The sequence below is a fragment of the Marmota flaviventris genome, chromosome 5, assembly GCF_047511675.1.
Source record: "Marmota flaviventris isolate mMarFla1 chromosome 5, mMarFla1.hap1, whole genome shotgun sequence".
NCBI classification, from domain to species: domain Eukaryota; kingdom Metazoa; phylum Chordata; class Mammalia; order Rodentia; family Sciuridae; genus Marmota; species Marmota flaviventris.
The window spans coordinates 28,616,893-28,640,726 of NC_092502.1; the positions used below are offsets into that span (position 1 = coordinate 28,616,893).

The 23,834-nt window shown below is 45.4% G+C and overlaps 2 protein-coding genes across 2 annotated transcripts in view; one reads left to right on the forward strand and one right to left on the reverse strand.

The window, feature by feature from the left end:
• Positions 1–23,834, forward strand: part of Fat2 (FAT atypical cadherin 2) — a 74,406-nt gene that overhangs the window by 42,270 nt on the left and 8,302 nt on the right. Inside the window, exons 17-21 of the mRNA XM_027938564.2 lie at positions 162–359; positions 3,095–3,905; positions 7,562–7,707; positions 18,168–18,609; positions 21,409–21,562. Of these exons, the coding sequence (XP_027794365.2) occupies positions 162–359; positions 3,095–3,905; positions 7,562–7,707; positions 18,168–18,609; positions 21,409–21,562 (1,751 nt within the window). The remainder of the gene's footprint in view (positions 1–161; positions 360–3,094; positions 3,906–7,561; positions 7,708–18,167; positions 18,610–21,408; positions 21,563–23,834) is intronic.
• Positions 19,509–23,834, reverse strand: part of Slc36a1 (solute carrier family 36 member 1) — a 66,657-nt gene continuing 62,331 nt past the window's right edge. The window contains exon 11 of the mRNA XM_027938566.2: positions 19,509–19,627. Within this exon, the coding sequence (XP_027794367.1) occupies positions 19,626–19,627 (2 nt within the window). The 3' untranslated portion in view covers positions 19,509–19,625. The remainder of the gene's footprint in view (positions 19,628–23,834) is intronic.

The following is a 23,834-nucleotide window of genomic DNA, read 5'->3' on the forward strand; positions in this document are numbered from 1 at the left end:
TGGGGAGCATCTGTCCAGATTGAAGAGTCAGCAACTCAAAGGCAGGCTGGAGGGGTGGGCGTCAGATGAGCAGTCAGGGTGCTCAGGACGATTCCAGGACGATGCTGGATGGAGGACCAGGACTCATTCTGCTCTTTGCTTCCTTTCATTCTTGATCTCAGGAGAACTCTCCCATAGGCAGCAAAGTCCTGCAGTTGATCCTGAGTGACCCAGACTCCCCAGAGAACGGCGCCCCCTACTCATTCAGAATCACTAAGGGGAACGTCGGTTCTGCCTTCCAAGTGACTCCAGAGGGGTGGCTGGTGACCGCTGCGGACCTCAGCAGAAGGGCCCAGGAATGGTATCAGCTTCAGATTGAGGTGAGAGCTGTGCTGGGCCTCGGGTGGTACCGTGACCATGGTGACAGACAACACGCTGGCCAAAGCACTACTAGTACTCTGTCATTAGAATAGGTGTGTGGAACCTGTGTGTGCCAGGCCCTGGGCTGGGTGATGCACACGCATTGTTGCATTAAATCCTGGTTGCATTCAAGGCAGGTACAGGAAACAGAGTCACACAGAGGTTAAGTGACTGGCTTCAGGTGCTGCTAATGTACAGCCTAAGAGGGGTGCTTCAAACCCCATCACTCTAACCCCAAAGCCTGGTCTCTTCCCGCCTGCTGGGTGCCCACACAGAGTCCCTCATTTTAGCTCTAATTCTTTGCAGTTGGCCAGAAGCAATCTCTGGACCTCAGGTTCTAGAAAGATCTACCCCACAGAGTTGATGCGGGTCCAAACAAGAGAGTATATGTGTGGTGCATGGGACTGTGGTGGTGTTGTCATGGGTTGTGTGGAATTGTCTAAGAATAGGGGCCAACGTGGTGGTCGGACATCTCTTCCTCATTTCACTCCCCCCAAATCTATTTCCTAAATCTCAAGTCCAGTGGCTCCTACTATTCTGTAGACTTCCCCTCTGGGTCTATTCACTCATTCACCCATTCCATTGGTCTGTCTCTCAACAAGTATGTATTGAGCACCTACACATGCCACCTTATGCCAGCTGCCAGGAATAGAGCAGGGGATGAGGAGGGAAGGGTTCCTGTCTCCAGGGGCTTTTGATTCCAATTATGAAGACGAACAATAAATGGATAAAAGAAGAAATAACATGTTTACCAGTTAGGATGAGGAAATAAAACGATGGCTCATCGGACACAGTGCTGATTAATTTATATCTGCCATTCATCAGCTGTGTGACCTTGAGCAGGTCACCTCTCTGCAGGATAAAGGGCCTGACCTTTAGTCTCTGAGAACATATCTGGGTCTATTCACTCATTCTCCCATTCCATTGGTCTGTCTCACATATTTGTGAGACACACATATTTGTTACATAGGGAACTATGCAGTGAGACCTGGGGAGCCAGCCGTGTGAAAAATGGGCGGGATAGTGTTTTAAGCAGGAACAACCAGACGAGTGAGGTGTCAAGGTGGGAGAGAGTTTGAAGTGACTTGTGGTACACTGAGGTGTTCAGAACTCATTGAGCCTCTGGCTATCTTTGGACACATAGATAAACTAGGATGACACATTTGAAGCATTTCACAGTGACGGGTAGATGGTTTGTGCTGAGATACTGTCAGCTGTACGTTCTCGTTAGTAAACAGTATCAATCATTGTTGCTGTTAATGCCAGCTAGACATTAGAATTAGGAGTTCATTCCTGCTGTGCTGTTGCTCTCTCTTCAGTGTTGGCCCAGAGACCTATCTCCAGGTGTAATTTTGCAACCTTTTTTCTGTACTGAAAGCGTTGGAGTACACTTAAACAAGATATCGCTGTAGGGAAAGCCAAGGAACCCCTTGTTGACAGCTGAGAAAGTCATAATGTCCCTGGGGGAAGGAAGGCAAGCTTGTCCTTCTACGTCAGGCAGGAAGTTGCAGAGAGGAGTGGTGAAACGTGAAAGGAAAATGCATTTTTAAATTTATATCCTTTTTCTTATTTAGTGAGGCCATGCCACCCTTACTTAAAACCTTCAGTGGGTTTTTGTCACTCTGGCATAAAAACACCCTGCGCTCCTCAGCCCATCAGGGAGGCCACTCCTGCTTCCCCCTTCCAGCTCACCACTGGCCCTATCCCCTGCCCACTCACCCCAGCACTGCTGGCTCCCTTTCTGTTTTGTTGAGCCAGATACCTTCTTCCTCACCCCAGGATCATTACACATGCTGTTCCTTCTTAACCCACTAGACTCAACCTGAATGGCATTAGAGATGCTTTCCCTTCCACCTGATCTAAATCAGATGTCTCACTTGTCATTTCTCATTATGTTCAGCTTGTTTCTTTCCGTCACAGTGCTTTATCCCCTGTTTTGTCTCTTTGGTAGCAAATTTATTCTCCTCCTCCTCCATGGTGGGGTTGCCAGGGATTGAACTCAGGGGCATTCGAACACTGAGCACATCCCCAGCCCTATTTTGTATTTTTCATTTAAAGACAGGGTCTCATTGAGTTGCTTAACACCTTGCTTTTGCTGGGGCTGGCTTTGAACTCCCGATCCTCCTGCCTCAGCCTCCTGAGCTGCTGGGGTTACAGGCATGCACCATCACACCCAGCCTCCCTTTACTTGTGATCCTAGAAGTGGGCCTGGCCTGTAGAAGGTGCTCAAGAAGTATTTGTTGACTGACCCAAAGAATAAATCCCACTCTAGTCGCATAGTCAAGGAAACTCCAAAGGAAATGTTTGTAGGCAGGGCAGGGAGCCATGTGTGGGCACTGAAGTTACTAGGAGATTCAGTGAGGAAAGAGACAGATGAGGAGTCAGGAGGCCCTAGGATGTGTGGAGAGATTTAGGAAGAGGCTCAGAGGGAGGTCGGGTGGGAAATCGAGCTGTTTTACTGTGTGGTGTGGGCTGTAACTGCCTCCTCTGTTCTCCATAAAGCCTTCAGATAATTTGTAACATATACGTGTACTTTTGGAGCCAGATATTTTTTTTCAAATGTGACAACATGCTGTGCCTGCCCTTGGGGTGGGCATAGGGCAGACAATGTGGCCCCTCAAAGAGGCCATCCTTCATCAGGGCCCAGAGGCCCCATGGTCCTGCTGGGTAACAGCAGTGTTTGTTCTGCCCACAGGTGTCAGACAGCGGCATCCCTCCCCTCTCCTCGTCCACATGGGTCAGAGTCCACGTCACCGAGCGGAGCCACTATCCGCCCTCAGCCCTCCCACTGGAGGTCTTCATCACCATCGGGGAGGAGGAGTTCCAGGGTGGCATGGTGGGTAAAATCCATGCCACAGACAGAGACCCTGAGGACACACTGACCTACAGCCTGGCAGGAGAGGAGCCCCTGGGCAGGCACTACTCAGTGGGTGTCCCTGATGGCAAGATCATTGCTGCCCAGGGCCTGCCCCGTGGCCGCTACTCGTTCAATGTCACAGTCAGTGATGGAACCTTCACCACCACCGCTGGGGTCCAGGTCCATGTGTGGCATGTGGGGCCAGAGGCTCTGCAGCAGGCCATGTGGATGGGCTTCCACCAGCTCACCCCAGAGGAGCTGGTGAGTGACCACTGGCGGAACCTCCAGAGGTTCCTCAGCAACAAGCTGGACATGAAACAAGCCAACATCCATCTGGCCAGCCTTCAGCCTGCAGAGGCCGTGGCTGGTGTGGATGTGCTCCTGGTCTTTAAGGGGCATTCTAGAACCTTCTACAAGATCCAGGAACTGGCATCCATCATCACTCGCTCAGCCAAGGAGATGGAGCACTTGGTGGGAATTCAGATGAGATCAGCCATGCCCGTGGTACTCTGCCAGGGTCCGAGCTGCCAGGGTCAAATCTGCCAAGAGACGGTGCACCTGGACCCCAGGGTCGGGCCCACGTACAGCACAGCCAGGCTGAGCATCCTAACACCACGGCACCATCTGGACAGGAACTGCTCCTGCAACGGTGAGGAGCGCGTCTTCCCCAGGGACGGTCCCCTCTGCTGGCTTTGCTGCCTGGCTAAGCAGGAGATCTGCAGAGGCTCTGTGGGATAGTTCAAAGAACGTCCTAATCAGGCCCAAAGCCAGAGACCACTGTAACACAGGCAGTGACCTCGCGAAATCCAGTCGTAGAATAATACCCGATTTCTGACCACAGCCTGGAATTTTGAAAATCACAGTAAGAATACAATAGGGGCTAAGAGCACAGACTGTGGCATCAGAGGGCCTGGGTTCAAACTCAGCCCTGCCTCTTACTGGCCAGGTGACAGGACAATTCCTTAATCTGTCTGTGCCTTGGGCTGGGATGTTATAGGCCTTACATGGGTATTAAACATCCGGTGCTTGCTGAGAAGAGGGCCTCATATATAGAAATTATTCAATATATGTGAGTTGTTAATGCTACTACCATTATTATTTCCTCAGTCTGCTGGTCGTAAGTGCAAGATTTAGACTCAGCATAAGTTCAAACCATAGCTCCACCATTTACTAGCCGTGTAACCCCAGTTTCTCACTTACAAAATAGAGAAAATAATAGCATCTGCCTCCTGAAGTGAATCTGAGGAGTTAATTACATGATAGATATAAAAGCACCCAACCCATGGCTGGCCCACAATAAGCCCAATGTCAGTGATGGGTGTCACTCCCATGGGGCAGTGGTGCTGTAAGGCTGTGTGTGTATTAGTCAGCTTTTCATTGCTGTGACCAAAGTACCTGAGAAAGACCAACTTAGAAGAGGAAAAGTTTATTTGGGACTCCTGGTTTCAGAGGTCTCACTCTGCAGGCGGCTGGCTCCGTTGCTGTGGTGAGGCCGAACCTCATGGCTGAAGGGCAGGTAGAGGAGAGCTGCTTAGATAATGGCAGCCAGGAAGCTGAGCGAGAAGCCAGGGACAAAATATAATCCTTAAGGGCATGCCCCCAGTGACCTACTTCCTCCAACCATGCCCCACCTGCCTACAGTTACCACTCATTCAAATGATTAATCCATCAGGTGGATTAACCACCCATGAGGTTATCACTATCATAATCTAATCATTTCACATGAGTTTGTGGGGGACACCTTCTATCCAAAGCATAACACTGTGTATACATCTACACTAAGCAGAGTCACTAGGTCTATCTATAGTTGAAAACGAGGTTTGGGGAGTGTATTGGTTTGCCTAAAACTGTAGAGCTTCCAATGAAGTTCTAATTATTCAATAACTGTATATCCTAAGCTAAGCCTAATCTTTTTTCCCCCTACATTTTTTTCATTGATGCATTACAGAACGCAATGATGGGATTCCTTGTTATATATTCATACACACATGCGATATAATGATGTTATTTGGCCAACACCACTCCCTAGCACTTCCCCCTCTCTCCTGACTCCCATCCCCTGGTCCTTTTCCTCTAATCATCTCTCTCTGATTTCCATAAGATCTGCACACACCTTTCTTTTCCTTTTTCCTCTCTAGCTTCTGCATATGAGAGAAAACATACCTCCCCTGGCCTTCTGACTAATTTCATTAAGCCTAAACTCTTCACTAAGCTTTCCGATTCAGACAAGACCCCACCCCCCAGCACTCACCCCTGGCATTAAGACCAATGCCCTGGACCAGCTCAGGAGCATTCGCAAAAGGAAAGTGACATCACCTTCAACTCACTATTGCCCCTACCTGGCCTGGCCTCTCTTTCATAGGTCCCCCCAACCTGGGTTAGGGAAATTCTCAGATTTGTGGACTTTCTCCAGGGGCCATTGGATTTTGGCCAAATGGGCTATGCCCGATGGGAAAGGGGGTTCCCTGCTCTGTGTGCCTTTTCCCTTAAGCCTGTTGCTGGGAAAGTTGTGGTGGCTGGATGATCTCTCTTTCCCACTTGGCGACAGACAACAGAAGTTCTCAAATTCAACACTGTTCACAGTCACCTGGGGAGTGTGTTTTTGAAGATGCCTACTCCTTGGGGTCCCCTGTAGAGTTTTTTATTTAGAAGATTCTGGGAGAGTCCTGAAGTGGGCATATAATTTGAAGCAGGTGGTCCCAGGACTGCACTTTGAGAAATATTAGATGGGCTGGCTGATCACCAGAACAGAATCACGTGGGGGAGAGGCGTTTTCTTTCTTTCTTTCTTTTGTTGTTGTGTTTAACATTGTTAGTGAAATATGACACCCAGGAAGTCAACTTAGGTGTCTACCTCAGTACATTTTCACAAACCAAAGCTACCTGTGTAGCCAGCACTCCATCAAGAATCAAAATATGATCCACATCTCAGAAGCCCCTTGGGTTCTAGTCACATATATCACGGAAAGATTTTTTTAAATATTCATTTTTAAATCCTACCCAGGACTGCTGAATCAGACTCCATAGGGAAGAGCCTGGGATTCTTTATTTTAAATGACTCCCCCTCTGATTCTGATATTCAGTCAGGTTTGAGATTTCTTGGTCTTGATCATCTTTAGTATCCCATCCAGTAACGCCCTACTACATTGGAAATGCCAGGGTCAGAGAGTTTGAAACTGCCAACATGAAGGACTCTTTGGATCCTGGATGCCCTTGTGTCTTGGGCTGTCTGATGCTTCCTTCTCCTCCCTTTGACCTTTACCCCGTCTCTCTTTAGCAGCTCCTCTTGCCCAGGTGCCTGGAGCCTGTACCACTCATTCTTTCCCCTGATGACTGATAGGCTCATTCACACTGGGGAATTTAGGGCTTTCACAGCTGAATCTGCTTCTAGGGAGGATGGATTTCTACAATCCTGGTGAGGACAACTTAATCTAACACAGTATTTCCCAAAAGGGGTTCTTCAGGATGCTGTTTCCAGGGGTGTCCACATAAGAGTGTCTTATGGTCAAATAAGCTTGAGAAACTCCCGTTTAGGTGAAGCCTGACTCTACTGTGCCACTGTGCCTTAGCAAGGATGGAGGATGCAGGATTCGACAGAAGTTTTGACTGCACAATTTACCCCTAACTACTTTTTTTGTTTTTGCCTTTTTTCTTTTTGCATTTCACTTGGGAAGTGCTTACCCAAATTATTATAATCCTACTGGTGCAAAGAGTATACAAAAACTTCCTGGTCCTAAAATTGCACATGCAAAATTCTCTCCAAATTCTAGCTCATTCTTCCTCAGATGATGTCAGAAATAACATGGAAACTGTAGGATTTTTTTTTTTTTTGAACTAGCGATTGAACCCAGGGGTGCTTTACCCCTGAGTTACATCATTACATCTGTAGGGTCTCACTAAGTTGCTGAGACTGGTCTTGAACTTGTGATCCTCCTGCCTCAGCCTCTCCAGTTGCTAGAATTACAGGCATGTGCCACCATGCTCAGCTATAGGATAAAATTTTGATTTCCACTCACTCAACTGATACATTCCTGGCTTTCTTAATAATTAAAGCTCACAGTTCCTGTCCCCAGGCTGGGACCTAAGGCAGTGATTCCTATGCCCCAGAAGAATGTGTGCAGGGTGATGGCCTCTGTCTAGCTATGTGGGCCTAGAAAACTAACCCCCAACCCCGGTCTAGTTTCTCCATGGATGAAATGTGAATGGTGACTGTGTTTGTCACCATGAATTGAATGAGACAAAATCAGTCCAACGGCTTCATGGTGATCACTTTAAATAATGGTGACACATCTGATTACTCTTGCAGGTACTGCTATAAGGTTCAGTGGTCAGAGCTACGTGCAGTACAGACCCCCTATGGCTCAGAATTGGCACATCCATTTCTCTCTGAAAACACTCCAGCCACAGGCCATTCTCCTATTCGCCAATGAAACAGCCTCAATTTCCCTGAAGGTAAGAGGCACTGGCAACCTGAGTGATTTCATATGGGCATCCCAGGCTGGGAAGGTGGAGGTGACATGAGGATGTCCCAGGAGCCAGTTCCTGGCCAAGAAATCCCTGCACAGTTTTGGGGGATGCTGGTTGTGACTACTGGGCAAAGACACAGTGCCGTCCTGTGCAGGATCATCATAGCTATCTCGCCTGAAGGTACATGTTCAAGGACAATCAGGAGTGGGCTGCTCTTTCTGTGGGGTAAGAGAGCCCCAGGTAATAGAGATGGGTGAGACGACCTCATCTTATGCTGTTATCAGTTTTGTTAAGTAATAATCGAGTGTTTCTCAAGGGGTCAGGGGCTGTCCACTGGGAATATTCAAGATGACAAACTCAGCATAAAGTTACATGAAATAACAATTAATTTCCTTTAAGTAGTTTTTCAGTCCTTCTGATAATGTCCTGTAGAAAGCTCAGTTTGCCTTGCTTGATTTTAATACTTGCCCATCTCCCATTTGGACAAAGAGAAAGCTGACTTTGGCAACTGGTTAGATTTTAACTCACATATTTGTTGAGCATCTATACCGCGTGACAGGTACTGTTCTTGGTGCTTGGGTCTCACCAGTGAATAAGACAAAAATCACTCATAGAGCTTTCATTCTGCAGGCAGGAGACTGACAATAAATAGACACAAATAAAATTATTTTGTTTGAATAAGTCCTACAGGAGGTGTCAGGGGTGAGAGGAGTTGTAATTTTAGATAAGGTGATTAGGGAAGGTCTCATTGAGGTGATAACTGAGTAGTAATTTAGAGGGGGTGAGGGAAGTTTCTATGTGGGCATCTGAGGGGAACAACCAGCCAGAGGGAGGATGCTTTGCATGCCACAGCGTAGGGTTCTCCATGGCTCCGGTGGAGTGAGCCAGGGGTGTGGGAGTACTAGAAGTTGAGGTCCGAGATATGGTGGGATGGGAGCTGTATCTTTTAAGGCCTTATAGGTCATTGTAAGGACTTCAGCTTTTATTCTAAGGAAAATGGAGGCTATTAGAAGGTTTTAAACCAAGAATTGCAATACTCTGACATTTTTAAAAGGGTCACCTTGACTACTGCATTGAGAATAGACTCTAGAGGAAAAAAGAATCAGAGAGACCCAATCAGGAGGCTCTGACAGTAATTCAGGTAAGAGAGGATGACAGTGGAGACCCGTGATGACAATGGAACTGGGAAGAAGGTATCTGGAAAGACTTTGAAGGTAGGGTCCACAGCATTGTCCAGTGAGTTGAGTGAAGGTTGGGAGAGAACACAGAGAGACATTTTGACCTGAGCAACTAAAAGGATGCAGTGGCTACCAATAGACCCAGGGAAGGATAGGGGTGGAGCAGGTTGGGGGTGGTGTGGAGATGGGGAGCTCAGTTTGGATGAGTGAGTTTGAGGTGCTGATTGGACCTCAGAGCAGAGCTGAAGGCTGGATAAACCAGTCTAGAGTTGTGAGAGAGGTCTGGGCTGGAGATGGAGACCTGGGAGTCCTGAGCATATTTCTACTATTGAAAGCCATGAGAATGGAGGAGATCACCAGAGATCACCAAGGAGTAGAGAGAGAAAAGAGAGTAGAACTAGTATCAATCCTGGAGACACAACAACATTAAGAGGTCTGGGAGAAAAGGAGGATCCAACAAAAGAGATTGAAAATGAGCAACCAGTGATGTTGGAAGGAAGCCAAGAATATTGTATCCTGGAAGCCAAAGGAAGAACATGTATCAAGAAGGAGCTGGGTGATATGCGGCTAAGAAGCAAGAAAGATGCAAACTGATATCTCTTTGGATTTGGCAACACAGATCTCATTGAATACCCTAATGCCAGTGGTTTCAGTGTAGTGCCAGATTGGGGCTACAAAGTGGAGACAAGGACAGAAAATTATATCAAGTCCAAGACAACTTTTTTTTTTAAGGATTAGAACAATAACAGTATGTTTAAATACTGATTGGGATGATACAGTAGAGAATGAACAAAACAAAGATGTAGGAAAGAGAAAGAAGAGTCAGTAGAATCCATTCTTTTTTGTTGTTGTTGTTGCCTTTTTTATAATTTTATTTATTTATTTATTTATTTATTTTGTTTTTTTTAATTGTTGGTTGTTCAAAACATTACATAGTTCTTGATATATCATCTTTCACACTTTGCTTCAAGTGGGTTATGAACTCCCATTTTTAGCCCATATACAGATTGCAGAATCACATCAATTACACATCCATTGATTTACATATTGCCATACTAGTGACTGTCGTGTTCTGCTACCTTTCCTATCCTCTACTATCCCCCCTCCCCTCCCCTCCCCTCCCCTCTTCTCTCTCTACCCCCTCTACTGACCTTCATTTCTCCCCCTTGTATTATTTTTCCCTTTCCCCTCATTTCCTCTTGTATGTTCTTTTGTATAATCCTGAGGGTCTCCTTCCATTTCCATGCAATTTCCCTTTTCTCTCCCTTTCCCTCCCACCTCTCATCTCTGTTTAATGTTAATCTTCTTCTCATGCTCTTCGTCCCTACTCTGTTCTTAGTTACTCTCCTTATATCAAAGAAGACATTTGGCATTTGTTTTTTAGGGATTGGCTAGCTTCACTTAGCATAATCTGCTCTAGTGCCATCCATTTCCCTGCAAATTCTATGATTTTGTCATTTTTTAATGCAGAGTAATACTCCATTGTGTATAAATGCCACATTTTTTTAATCCATTCGTCTATTGAAGGGCATCTGGGTTGGTTCCACAGTCTTGCAATTGTGAATTGAGCTGCTATGAACATCGATGTAGCAGTGTCCCTGTAGCATGCTCTTTTTAGGTCTTTAGGGAATAGACCAAGAAGGGGAATAGCTGGGTCAAATGGTGGCTCCATTCCCAGCTTTCCAAGAAATCTCCATACTGCTTTCCAGATTGGCTGCACCAATTTGCAGTCCCACCAGCAATGTACAAGTGTACCCTTTTCCCCACATCCTCGCCAGCACTTGTTGTTGTTTGACTTCATAATGGCTGCCAATCTTACTGGAGTGAGATGGTATCTTAGGGTGGTTTTGATTTGCATTTCTCTGACTGCTAGAGATGGTGAGCATTTTTTCATGTACTTGTTGATTGATTGTATGTCCTCCTCTGAGAAGTGTCTGTTCAGGTCCTTGGCCCATTTGTTGATTGGGTTGTTTGTTCTCTTATTGTCTAATTTTTTGATTTCTTTGTATACTCTGGATATTAGGGCTCTATCTGAAGTGTGAGGAGTAAAGATTTGTTCCCAGGATGTAGGCTCTCTATTTACCTCTCTTATTGTTTCTTTAGCTGAGAAAAAACTTTTTAGTTTGAGTAAGTCCCATTTGTTGATTCTAGTTATTAACTTTTGTGCTATGGGTGTCCTATTGAGGAATTTGGAGCCCGACCCCACCGACTGTAGATCGTAGCCAACTTTTTCTTCTATCAGACGGCGTGTCTCTGATTTGATATCAAGCTCCTTGATCCATTTTGAATTAACTTTTGTGCATGGCGAGAGAAAGGGATTCCGTTTCATTTTGTTGCATATGGATTTCCAGTTTTCCCAGCACCATTTGTTGAAGATGCTATCCTTCCTCCATTGCATGCTTTTAGCCCCTTTATCAAATATAAGATAGTTGTAGTTTTGTGGATTGGTTTCTGTGTCCTCTATTCTGTACCATTGGTCCACCCGCCTGTTTTGGTACCAGTACCATGCTGTTTTTGTTACTATTGCTCTGTAGTATAGTTTGAAGTCTGGTATCGCTATACCGCCTGATTCACACTTCCTGCTTAGCATTGTTTTTGCTATTCTGGGTCGTTTATTTTTCCATATGAATTTCATGATTGCTTTCTCTATTTCTACAAGAAATGCCGTTGGGATTTTGATTGGCATTGCATTAAACCTATAGAGAACTTTTGGTAATATCGCCATTTTGATGATGTTAGTTCTGCCTATCCATGAACAGGGTATATTTTTCCATCTTCTAAGATCTTCTTCTATTTCTCTCTTTAGGGTTCTGTAGTTTTCATTGTATAAGTCTTTCACCTCTTTTGTTAGGTTGATTCCCAAGTATTTTATTTTTTTTGAAGATATTGTGAATGGAGTGGTTGTCCTCATTTCCATTTCAGAGGATTTGTTGCTGATATACAGGAATGCCTTTGATTTATGCGTGTTGATTTTATATCCTGCCACTTTGCTGAATTCATTTATTAGCTCTAATAGTTTCTTTGTAGAGCCTTTTGGGTCTGCTAGGTATAGAATCATATCATCTGCAAATAGTGATAATTTAAGTTCTTCTTTTACTATTTTTATGCCTTTAATTTCTTTCGTCTGTCTAATTGCTCTGGCCAGCGTTTCGAGAACTATGTTGAACAGAAGTGGTGAAAGAGGGCATCCCTGTCTTGTTCCAGATTTTAGAGGGAATGCCTTCAATTTTTCTCCATTCAGAATGATGCTAGCCTGAGGCTTAGCATAGATTGCTTTTACAATATTGAGGTATGTTCCTGTTATCCCTAGTTTTTCTAGAGTTTTGAACATAAAGGGATGCTGTACTTTGTCGAATGCTTTTTCCTCATCTATCGAGATGATCATATGGTTCTTATTTTTAAGTCTATTGATGTGGTGAATAACATTTATTGATTTCCGTTTATTGAACCAGCCTTGCATCCCAGGGATGAATCCTACTTGATCATGGTGCACAATTTTTTCGATATGTTTTTGTATCCGATTCGCCAGAATTTTATTGAGGATTTTTGCATCTAGGTTCATTAGAGATATTGGTCTGAAGTTTTCTTTCTTTGAAGTGTCTTTGTCTGGTTTAGGTATCAGGGTGATGTTGGCCTCGTAGAATGAATTTGGAAGTTCTCCCTCTTTTTCTATTTCCTGAAGTAGCTTGAAAAGTATTGGTATTAGTTCCTCTTTAAAGGTTTTGTAAAATTCTGCTGTATACCCATCCGGTCCTGGGCTTTTCTTAGTTGGTAGTCTTTTGATGGTTTCTTCTATTTCCTCGATTGATATTGGTCTGTTTAGGTTGTCTATATCTTCCTGACTCAATCTGGGCAGATCATATGACTTAAGAAATTTATCTATGCCTTCACTATCTTCTAATTTATTGGAGTATAAGGATTCAAAATAATTTTTGATTATCTTCTGTATTTCTGAAGTGTCTGTTGTGATATTGCCTTTTTCATCCCGTATGCTAGTAATTTGAGTTCTCTCTCTTCTCTTTGCTAGCATGGCTAAGGGTCTGTCGATTTTGTTTATTTTTTCAAAGAACCAACTTTTAGTTTTGTCAATTTTTTCAATTGTTTCTTTTGTTTCGATTTCATTAATTTCAGCTCTGATTTTAATTATTTCTTGCCTTCTACTTCTTTTGCTGTTGTTTTGCTCTTCTTTTTCTAGGATTTTGAGATGAAGTATGAGATCATTTATTTGTTGGTTTTTTTCTTTTTTTAAGGAATGAACTCCAAGCAATGAATTTTCCTCTTAGAACTGCTTTCAATGTGTCCCATAGATTCCGATATGTTGTGTCTGTGTTTTCATTAATCTCTAAGAATTTTTTAATTTCCTCCTTGATGTCTTCTATAACCCATTGATCATTCAGTAACCTATTGTTCATTCTCCAAGTGATGTATGCTTTTTCCTTCCTTCTTTTATCGTTGATTTTCAGTTTCATTCCATTATGATCAGATAGGATGCATGGTATTATCTCTATTCCTTTATATTGTCTAAGAGTTGCCCTGTGACATAATATATAATCTATTCTTGAGAAGGATCCATGTGCTGCTGAGAAAAAAGTGTAACTGCTTGATGTTGGGTGGTATATTCTATATATGTCAATTAAGTCTAGGTTATTAATTGTGTTATTGAGTTCTATAGTTTCCTTATTCAACTTTTGTTTGGAAGATCTGTCCAGTGGTGAGAGAGGTGTGTTGAAGTCTCCCATGATTATTGTATGGTGGTCTATTAGACTCTTGAACTTGTGAAGAGTTTGTTTGATGAACATAGCTGCACCATTGTTTGGGGCATATATATTTATGATTGTTATGTCTTGTTGGTGTATGGTTCCCTTAAGCAGTATGTAGTGTCCCTCTTTATCCCTTTTGATTAACTTTGGCTTGAAATCTATTTTATTTGATATGAGTATGGACACTCCTGCTTGTTTCCGAAGTCCATATGAGTGATATGATTTTTCCCAACCTTTCACCTTCAGCCTATGTATGTCTTTTCCTATCAAATGCGTCTCCTGTAGGCAGCATATTGTTGGGTCTTGTTTTGTGATCCATTCTACTAGCCTGTGTCTCTTAATTGGTGAGTTTAAGCCATTAACATTTAGGGTTATTATTGAGATATGGGTTGTTGTTCCAGCCATATTTGTTTATTTATGTTACTAAACATGGTTTGTTTTCCTCTATGATTATTCCCCCCCCCCCTTTACTGTCCTACCTCCCACTGTTGGTTTTCATTGTTATTTTCCATTTCCTCTTCCTGTAATGTTTTGCCGAGGATGTTTTGAAAAGATGGTTTTCTAGCTGCATATTCTTTTAACTTTTGTTTGTCGTGGAAGGTTTTAATTTCATCTTCCATCCTGAAGCTTAATTTCGCTGGATACACAATTCTTGGTTGGAACCCATTTTCTTTCAGTGTTTGAAATATGTTATTCCAGGATCTTCTAGCTTTCAGAGTCTGTGTTGAAAGATCAGCTGTTATCCTGATTGGCTTGCCCCTAAATGTAATCTGCTTCCTTTCTCTTGTAGCTTTTAAAATTCTCTCCTTATTCTGTATGTTGGGCATCTTCATTATAACGTGTCTAGGTGTGGATCTCTTATAATTTTGCACATTCGGCGTCCTGTAGGCTTCTAGAATTTGGGATTCTGTCTCATTCTTCAAGTCTGGGAAGTTTTCTCGTATTATTTCATTGAATAAATTGCTCATTCCTTTGGTATGGAGTTCTATACCTTCCTGTATCCCAATGACTCTTAAGTTTGGTCTCTTAATGTTATCCCATATTTCTTGGATGTTCTGCTCATGGTTTCTTAACAGTCTTGCTGAGCTGTCTATGTTCTTTTCAAGTTGAAATACTTTGTCTTCATTGTCTGATGTTCTATCTTCTAAGTGTTCTACTCTGCTGGTAGTATTCTCCATTGAGTTTTTAAGTTGGTTTATTGCTTCCTGCATTTCTAGGATTTCTGTTTGTTTGTTTTTTATAACCTCTATCTCCCTGTATAGTTGATCCTTTGCTTCCTGGATTTGTTTGTGTAATTCCTTGTCGAAGTGATCTTTCATTGTCTGATTTTGCTGTCTAATGTCTTCCTTGATACTCCAGATCATCTGAAGCATATATATCCTGAATTCTTTATCTGACATTCCATCTGTTGCAGCTGTTACCTCTTCTAAAGTTGAGTTGACCTGCATTGCTTGTAGTCCTTTCTTTCCTTGTCTTTTCATACTGCTTGCGTTTCTTTCTTCTTGGTGAAACTGTTGTGTTTTTGAAATTTTCCCCCCCTATATATTTATATTGCTCTTGTATAGTTGAAAAGTCTCCCTTGCAGGTGCAGGCGGGGGCTCTGCTCTGCCCCTCTTCCAATTGGTGTGAGGTGTCTACCACGCCCGCAGACCCCTGGGCCTGATCCGCCGTTCTGTCGCAGGTCTGCCTACCTTGCAGGTGGGGGCGAAGGCTCTGCCCTGCCCCTCCTACCACGCCCGGGGACCGCTGGGCCTGATCTGCAGGTTGGTCGCTGGTCTGCCCACCTTGAGGGCACGGGTGTCAGTTCCGCTCTGCCCCCACTCCAATTGGGGTCACTTGACCACCACACAGGCGGGCCGCTGGGCCTGATCTGGGCGCGGGTGAAGGCTCTGCTCTGCCCCTACTCCAGTTGGGGTGAAGTGTGTACCACGCTGGCAGTCCGCTGGGCCTGATCCGCCGGTCTGTCGCAGGTCTGCTTACCTTGCCGGCGCGGGCGGCGGCTCTGCCCTACCCCTCCTACCACGCCCGCAGACCGCTGGGCCTGATCTGCAGGTTGGTGGCAGGTCTGCCTACCTTGCGGGCGCGGGCGGTGGCCCCGCTCCTCCCCTCTGGCTCAACGACAAAGCGAGAGAGACTAGGGTATCTGTGACTCACCCTCCCTACCAGGGGACCAACTGTTTCCGTCGCCGCTGGCACCGATGAAGTTCTCTCCTCGGCCGCTCTCCGATGACATCAGATCTCTGCCATGCTGGCATCCCCTGTTCTATGGCTGAATCCCATTTTCTTCTCTTCCAATAGGCGGAGCTGTGCCCTCTGAGCCGAGCTTCTGCCCTCTATGTGCTGACAGAAATCCCTGTACGGTGGCTCCTGGGAGTCTCTCAATCCTGTTAGTCCAGAGCCCTTTCACTTATCTGGCCCCTCCCCCTGTTCCTCCTCCCAGCCAGCCAGCCAGGCCCTGTTCACCAGAGGCGGTTCCCCAAGGATCTGATTACACTTGCAGCCCCACCGCGTGTCCTATATCCCGAACGATGAACACCCTCTCTGTCATTCATCTAAGCCTCAGTGCTGTGGTGGGGTGATCTGGGAACCAACAGTTTAATTTTTCCGGACCCCTTTGGTGGGCACGCCCCCAGAAACTGGCGGCTAAGATCTTGGGTGTCGCCGCTGGTGTTAAGGGGAGGTGGGGATCTGGAATCCCCTCTGCTTCCCTATAGACACGCCCCCGGAGAGATTCCTGAGGTTTCCTGGCTGCTTGTATCTGGAGGGGGTGGGAGTCACACACCTGCTAACGTGGATTCCTCTGGAAGGAATTCTGTCGGGGGAACTTTGGTGATGTCACCTCTCTGCTATGGCGGGCCCCAGGCTCCTTGCCGGAGTGTCCGAAGGGAGGGGTGGGACTGGTCTGTCTCTGGTTGGTTTCAGCTCCCGGTTCGCTATTTCATGAAGGCTTGGCGAGAGACCTCTTCCTAGAGTCCCTGCACCGCTCCTGCTGCGCTGCGCCTCGGAGGCTATCCGCCCTGACGCGGGGGCCGGTGCAGGCAGCCGACAGTCGCCGAGTCGCGCGGGCAGCGGCTGGCGGGTCTGGACCTCTGCACTGCGTGGCGGAGATTCACTTGTCTAGCGCAAACTGTCACCTCCAAAAATCCTACCGATTCCTGGCCGGTCTCTCTTTAGTGGAATTTTGCTAGGAGTTTCTCAGCAGGTCAAATCTAAGCGTATCCATGCGTCTCTCTGACCCCGTTGTTGAGGAGGTACTGAAAGCGCTGCCTCCCCTCTCGCCGCCATGTTGGATCCTCCTCTTAGAATCCATTCTTTGAGATCTAGTGCATCAGTGGAGAGATTGGTTTTAGTGAAGTGGGTAGACTGTGATGTAATTTGTGGTGAGAGTTCCTGCAGGTGCCACCAGATGGCTTCTGCAGGAAGCAATGTCGTCAGCTAAGTAACGACCAGCAGGAGGATGTTGAGATAAAAAGTCAAACAGTCGTCTGGGAGAGTGAATGGACCAAGGAAGATTTAATGGCTGGGCAGCATTAAAGGTTCATTTGAGACTCATAGTCATGAAACTGAAGGGGGGCCAGTAGGCAAAGCAGTGTGTTTTTCTGCAGCCACGTTGAGCTCTCTGTCCGTAGAGAACAGGTGGAGTGTCGGAGTTTACCATAGCTGTGGACTTAGCAAGTGAGTTCTTTGAAGAGACAGAAGTCAAGAGTATATGAAGGGAGTGGTGATGATATGATTGACTGTGGAATTTAAGCTGGATCAGGAGAGGAGTGAGGACACTACAGAGGTGAGAGACAGTGAAAAGATGGTCGATCAACAGATTCGTGGTCCCACATGGTTGAAAGAAATGATTTAATTGCAATGTGTTTGAGATGCATTTATATTTGTTACTCCTTTTTATTATTAGAAAGTGATGTTGATTTTCTATTTTCCATAATAATATGATTTCCTTTTAAAATATGTAAAAGTATAATCGTATTCAATCAGGGCAAAAATCAAAAAGATGTTGTATACATGGATAGTTTCTAGAAAAGACTGGGTTAGACGTTCAAATTTTTATAGAAAGAAGTATACCTAGTCCAAGGTACACAGAAAAATATTCGGCCACAGGCATGTCTATTTCTTGAGAGTGAAGTGAATTAAAATGTCCTAAGCCAGTGGCTCTGTTATAAGCTCAGGACTTCCAGGACTTTCTATGTATTTAAAAAATTATGAAAGATTCTAGGGAAGTTTGGGGTATATGAGTTATAACCATTAATATTTTCAATATTTTAATGTTTATTTCTGAATTTTTTCAAAAACATCAAAATATCCATCAGGTACTAACACAAATACCATATTTTGATGAGAAAAAAATGAAACTTTGAGGGCTTTTATGTCCTACAAATGCAATGTCTGGAATAGACTTGGAAAGCACCAAACTCTGCTTCTCCCAAACAACATTCGTTGGACTAACAGAATCATGCGGACTTCTTGGCTTTGCTGATGGCTTTCTGGGTTTTCTTTGCAGCTGGCCAATGGAGTGCCCCAGTTGGAATACCACTGTCCAGGTGGTTTCTATGGAAACCTTTCCTCCCAGCATCACGTGAATGACCAAGAGTGGCACTACATCCTGGTGGAGGAGTCAGACACTTCCCTTCGCCTGTTGGTTGACAGTACAGGGATCACCTCCCTTGTCATTCCAGAGAAGTGCCAGGGTGTCACGCCTGAGAGACGCCTCTTGCTGGGTGGCCTTGTCCTCTCCCATTCTTCCTCAAATGTCTCCCAGGGCTTTGAAGGCTGCCTGGATGCTGTTGTGGTCAATGGAGAGGAAGTAGACCCGCTGGCCCATGGCAAGAAGACAGCAGGCTTGCTGGAGAGCCAGGCCGTCACCCAGTGCTGCCTGCAGAGTGATGACTGCAGCCACAACCCGTGTCTCAACGGTGGGAGGTGCTCACAGACCCACAGGGCAGGTAAGGGCTGAGGGACTGTCCCCAAGTTTACCCCAGAGGCTCTTTCAGAGGACTCTGATGTATTGAATCAGCAATCTCATAGTACCATAGAGTTTACAAAGCAAGTTGCTCCACCATTGCCCCTTATGTCAGGGAGAGAAGAGCGCTATAAATAGCTCGGGAGCTCCATTTTATAGCCCAGGAAACTGCTGGGCTCTAAGTGATACACAGAGAGGAAAAGGAACCTCCCCAAAGTCACAAGGCTTTCAAGTGGGAAAGGCATGTTCAGGTGCAGATCTCCATGGAGAACTCCTGCCCTCTCAATCCACATATCCTCTGTTCCCCTTCCAGTCTGTGAGTAATGGGTCAGGATCTGCTAGGTCTGTACTAAGGGAAGTCAGGAGTTTTTTTCTTCATTAACAAAAACTCTTTCTTTCTATTTTCTGTGGGGTGGAGGAGGCATGAAGGAGGATCTTGAAGGTAGCAAGTTGATCGAGCACCTTAGTGTCATCAATAGTCCATGTAAAGTCTCTTTCTCTTTCCCTTTAACTCTACTCCCCTCCCCTCCCCCAGAGGCAAACAGTTAATGTTTCTGAGTGAATCTTTGTATAATGCCTTGATTTATTGACATTTTAATTCATGGAAACACTAGATAACTTTTATGCCTGTGCTCAGCAGCATATTTTAAAGATTCATCTACACTGCCTTGGGTAGTTCCAAGTCACTGCTTTTCGTTGTGTGTCAATACTCCATGGTATCCATGGTATGCATGCATTCCCTTTTTCCCTTCCCATTCTCCCTGATACACATGTGGGTGGCTTCAAACTCCCAACACCATCAATTACTGCAGCAAATCTTCACAAGTCTCTTTATGAACCTGCTTAAGAATTTCCTTTAAGCACACACACACAAGAGTAGAATTCACATACCAAGAGAATGCAAATAATTATTTTGACTAAATAGGGCTATGGCCTGGGGTTTAGCTCACCAGTAGAACTTCTGCATAGCATGCCCAAGGCCATGGTTTCAATTCCAAGTCCTGGAAAAAAAAAAAAAAAAAAAGATTGCTAACTAAATAGGGCTAAATTGCTCTCCATCGGCCCATAGCAGCCTGTACTTCACTAGCAATGCATCAGGTTCCTGTGTGTCTACACTCTAGTCAACACTTGGAATTATCCCATTTTCTAATTTGTCTTGCTAACCGTATTGCCATTTCTACCTGCAAAAGATCCAAGGAGTCTTCACTTCTCTCCACCTCACTGCCAACACTCTAACCCAAGCCCTTATCATTTCTCATTTTTTAATCTGCATCACCCAGCTCCGCGTTCTTCTCCAGCTTCTCTCCCTCCATCCCCTCTTCCAGCAGGAACCAGAGTGATCTTCATAAAATGCAGATCTGAGCATGCCCCTCTCCTGCAAGAACTGTCCTTGCGCGAGGTTCACATTGCCTGATGTTCTGGACCATCTTCCCTCCAGGCCCCTGTAGTGCACACTCTCCCCCTCCTCACTGGGCTGGCCTACCCCGTGTGGTTTCCTGAACATGCCATCTCTTCTTCTCCTTGGCATGAAGCATCTTCCTCTTTGCCCCTCCATCTTATTGTCTGACTAAATTTCTACTCATCCTTCAGATCTCAGCTGAAATATTTCCTTGGTCCCTACCTAAACCAGCCTCCTCCCAACATTGTCTTCAATAAAACTAATGATAATTACTGAGACACGATATTATAGATACCTATCAAAGTTTGATCCCATTTGTGCCATTTACTAGCCAAATGACTTGCACTAAAATCCTACATTCTCTATTGTCTCCTTTTCTCATCTGCCACTCCTTGTACCTGTCCCTAATGAGGATGATATTAGTAACTGGTTTCGGGATCCTCCTAAGGATCAAATAAGATAACACATAAAGATTTGTACAACAGTGACTAGCTCTGAGTAATTTTTTATTTGCTTTTTTTTAAGTTATACATGACAGTGGGGTCTATTTTGACATTTATACAAACAAGGAGTACAATTGATTCTAATTAGCATCCCAGCCCTGTGGTGGTATGTGATGTGGACTCCCTGTGGTGTATTCATATATGTACACAGGAAAGTTATGTCAGAACATCCCACTGTCTTTTCTATTCCTGTCTTCATTCCCTTCACTTCATTCCCTTTTGTCTAATCTACTAAGCTTCTATTCTCGCTCCCCCTTGTTGTGTGTTGCACCCACTAAAGAAATTGAAGACCACCTTAGAAGATGGGAAGATCTCCCATGTTCTTGTACAGGCAGAATTAATATTGTCAAAATGGCCATCCTACCAAAAGTGCTGTAGAGACTTCATGCAATTCCTATTTAAATTCCAATGAAGTTCTTCATAGAAATAGAAAAAAAGCCGTCCTGAAATTCATTTGGAAAAATAAGAGGCTCAGAATAGCCAAAGCAATTCTTTGTGAGAAAAACGAAGCAGGAGGCATCCCAATATCAGAACTTAAATTATACTATAGAGCTATGGTGACAAAAACAGCAAGGTACTGGTTCTGAATAAATTGATGATGATGATGATGATGACGACGATGATGACGACGACGACGACGTTCATTGCTGTTCTTTAGATGTCTGCTCTTTCTCCTGGACTGTAAGTAGTTTGAGGGCAGGGCCCAAGTGCTCTTAGTCAGCAGGGCACCAGTGCCCAGTGTGGTGTTTTGCATAGAGGAGGGAACTCAATGACATCACTAATGGTTATGAACGGTAGCATGAGCACATGGGTCTGCAAACATGCCACTGTCTCTCCTAAGTGCTAAGTCAGTCACTCTCTTGCCTTTCTTTTCTCCCAGACTACATCTGCAAGTGCCCCCCGCCATTCTCTGGAAAGAACTGTGAACGTGGAAGGGAGAACTGCACTTCTACACCCTGCCTGGAAGGTGGAACTTGCATCTCCTCTCCTGAAGGAACTTCCTGTAACTGCCCTCACCCACACATGGGGGACAGGTAAGCACAGGAGAGGCCACTTAGCATTGGCTCCTCACTCTGAGTTTGGCACCGTTAGGGATGAACTTCGCACTCTGACATCCAGAGAGGCCAGTGGGTGTCCAGGGACTGAGTTCTCCAGAGACCTGACATCTAGGCCTTGCTCACATGGTAATATTTTTCCCTCAGGCCACCTACCTGCATCAGGATACTAAGGGATGAGGGAGGGGCTTGTTAAAGAGATTTCCAAGCCTTATTCTGACCCACTGAATCAAACTCGTGGGTTAGAGGCCAGGAAGCTATACTTCTCAACAGTAACTGAGGTACTTCTGATCTTTGCTGAAGTCTGAAAGTAAAGTGTTGCACTTGCTTTGTACTGTGACCTTCCAGGAAGTGGTCTGTGGAAAACGATTCCATCTGGTACAGGCTCAGACCCCTCTGCACAGCCACATGTGCCTTCTACTGTGCAGGGCAGCTGGGGATGCCAGGGGGGGGGATAATTGTTCTGAGAATCCTAGAGGTAAAGAGATCTGGGCAATTATTTGGTCTTATAGCTTCCAAACTGGGGAGTCTTTAAGAAGTCATGAGAGAGATGTAGGAAAGATACGGATTCCTGGATCCACCTAGACCAGCTGAGACTGACTCTTGAAGAATAGGCCTGGATTCTATCTTTGCAAGCTCCCAGGGGATCCCTTGCTATCAGCCTCTGTATAAGAGCCAATGGTGTAGTCCACTCACCATTTTACAGATGGGGAAACTGAGGCCCAGAGAGAAAAAGGGCTTGCCCAAGATTACCCCATGTGTTGAAGGCCTGAGTTTTCTCAACAACTATCACTTCCTGCCCTACTCCCTGCCCTGGTTGGCTGCAAGGAATGTTATTCATCAGATGTGTGGGAGGAACCTTCATGGCACCTCATGAAAGTCCTGTTTGTATTTTTAAAAGGGAACTTGGGAGAGGCAACATTTAAACCAAAAAAAAAAAAAAAAAGCAAACTGTTGCTGGTGAAATTCTACTGGGAGATGTTTTGGACTCCAGTGGGGTGGGGGGACCTTTCTCAGTAGCTGACAAAGGTGGACAAAGCTGGATACTGGCAAGATGGCTGGAGAGAGGTAACTAATACTTACCTGCTTCTCCACAAAGAACCGAAACAACAGGTGCATAGTTACAAACTGAGGTGAGTGACCTTGCGAGAACGCTGAAATTCAACAGCAGAAAAACAGAAGCCTTGTAAAATCCAGAGGCCTGGGATGGCCACAGAGTGAGAGAAACAAAATATCCATCACCTGTGGCCAACTCCACAGCTGAAGGAGGAGGAGTTGCTCCTCCTGTAGGGGTGAAGGTGAAAGAGAGAGTCCCAGAAAACTCTATCAGTGCAGATTCCGGCAATCCTAGCTATCGGAAAGCTTTGCAACCCTTACAGCCTTCCATAAATAGATGAGAGGCCCGAACCCTGCCTGCACCATAGTCTGGATTTGGAGTAGGAATTCATTTCATCTCCACAGGGTGCTGCAGCCAGGAACTCTTATGTGCATTGGGGGGCTATTACCTGAATTTGGACTGCTGTAGGGGTCAGAACCCTTTGTGTGTTCCCATCTCTGAGACCCCACAGACACCCCACTTACTGGCTAAGCAGGTTGCTGCCTCATGAGCTGGACGTGGCTCCGCGGAGTGACCCTGACACAGCCTGCTGAGTACTCGACAGTGGGGAGCGGTTGTTGCTACATGGAAGGAAGCAAGTGTGCCATCCACAGGAACTGGGACAGCAGGGAGTCTTCCCCTGACACTGGGGTGTGGCCAGTCACAGGTAGTTTTGTGTAGGTGACAGGACTGAGGGCAACTGCCTGCATGGCTTCCACCATCCCGCGCCCAGCACCATGCACAGGTGCCTGTTACTAACGTGGCAGAGAAAGAACTCTGAGTTTCCTTTGGTCCCCCCACCCACAGAGTCATGCTGGGACATTTTTAAGCAACCTGCTGTGGCTCAGCTGTAACCCTGACCCCAAGGGGCACATCCTAAGGTGGTATGGAGAGCAACTTAGCCCAACACCCACCACGTGCGGCTTTCCCTCACTCTTGCAAGCCCCTCAGCCAATAGGAATGTTACTCAGCTCCAGACCCACTCCCACTTAATCCTTGGTGGGTACTATAGGTGAAAGACTTGGGGGTGGGGAGGGATAAAAGAGCCACTGGCCATCACCCTACCCTTGGGGCACACAGCCTAAGATGATCCAGAGGAAAATTTTGCCTGGCACCGGCCACATTCCCCTCTCCCTCTCTCCAGCATGCACCTCA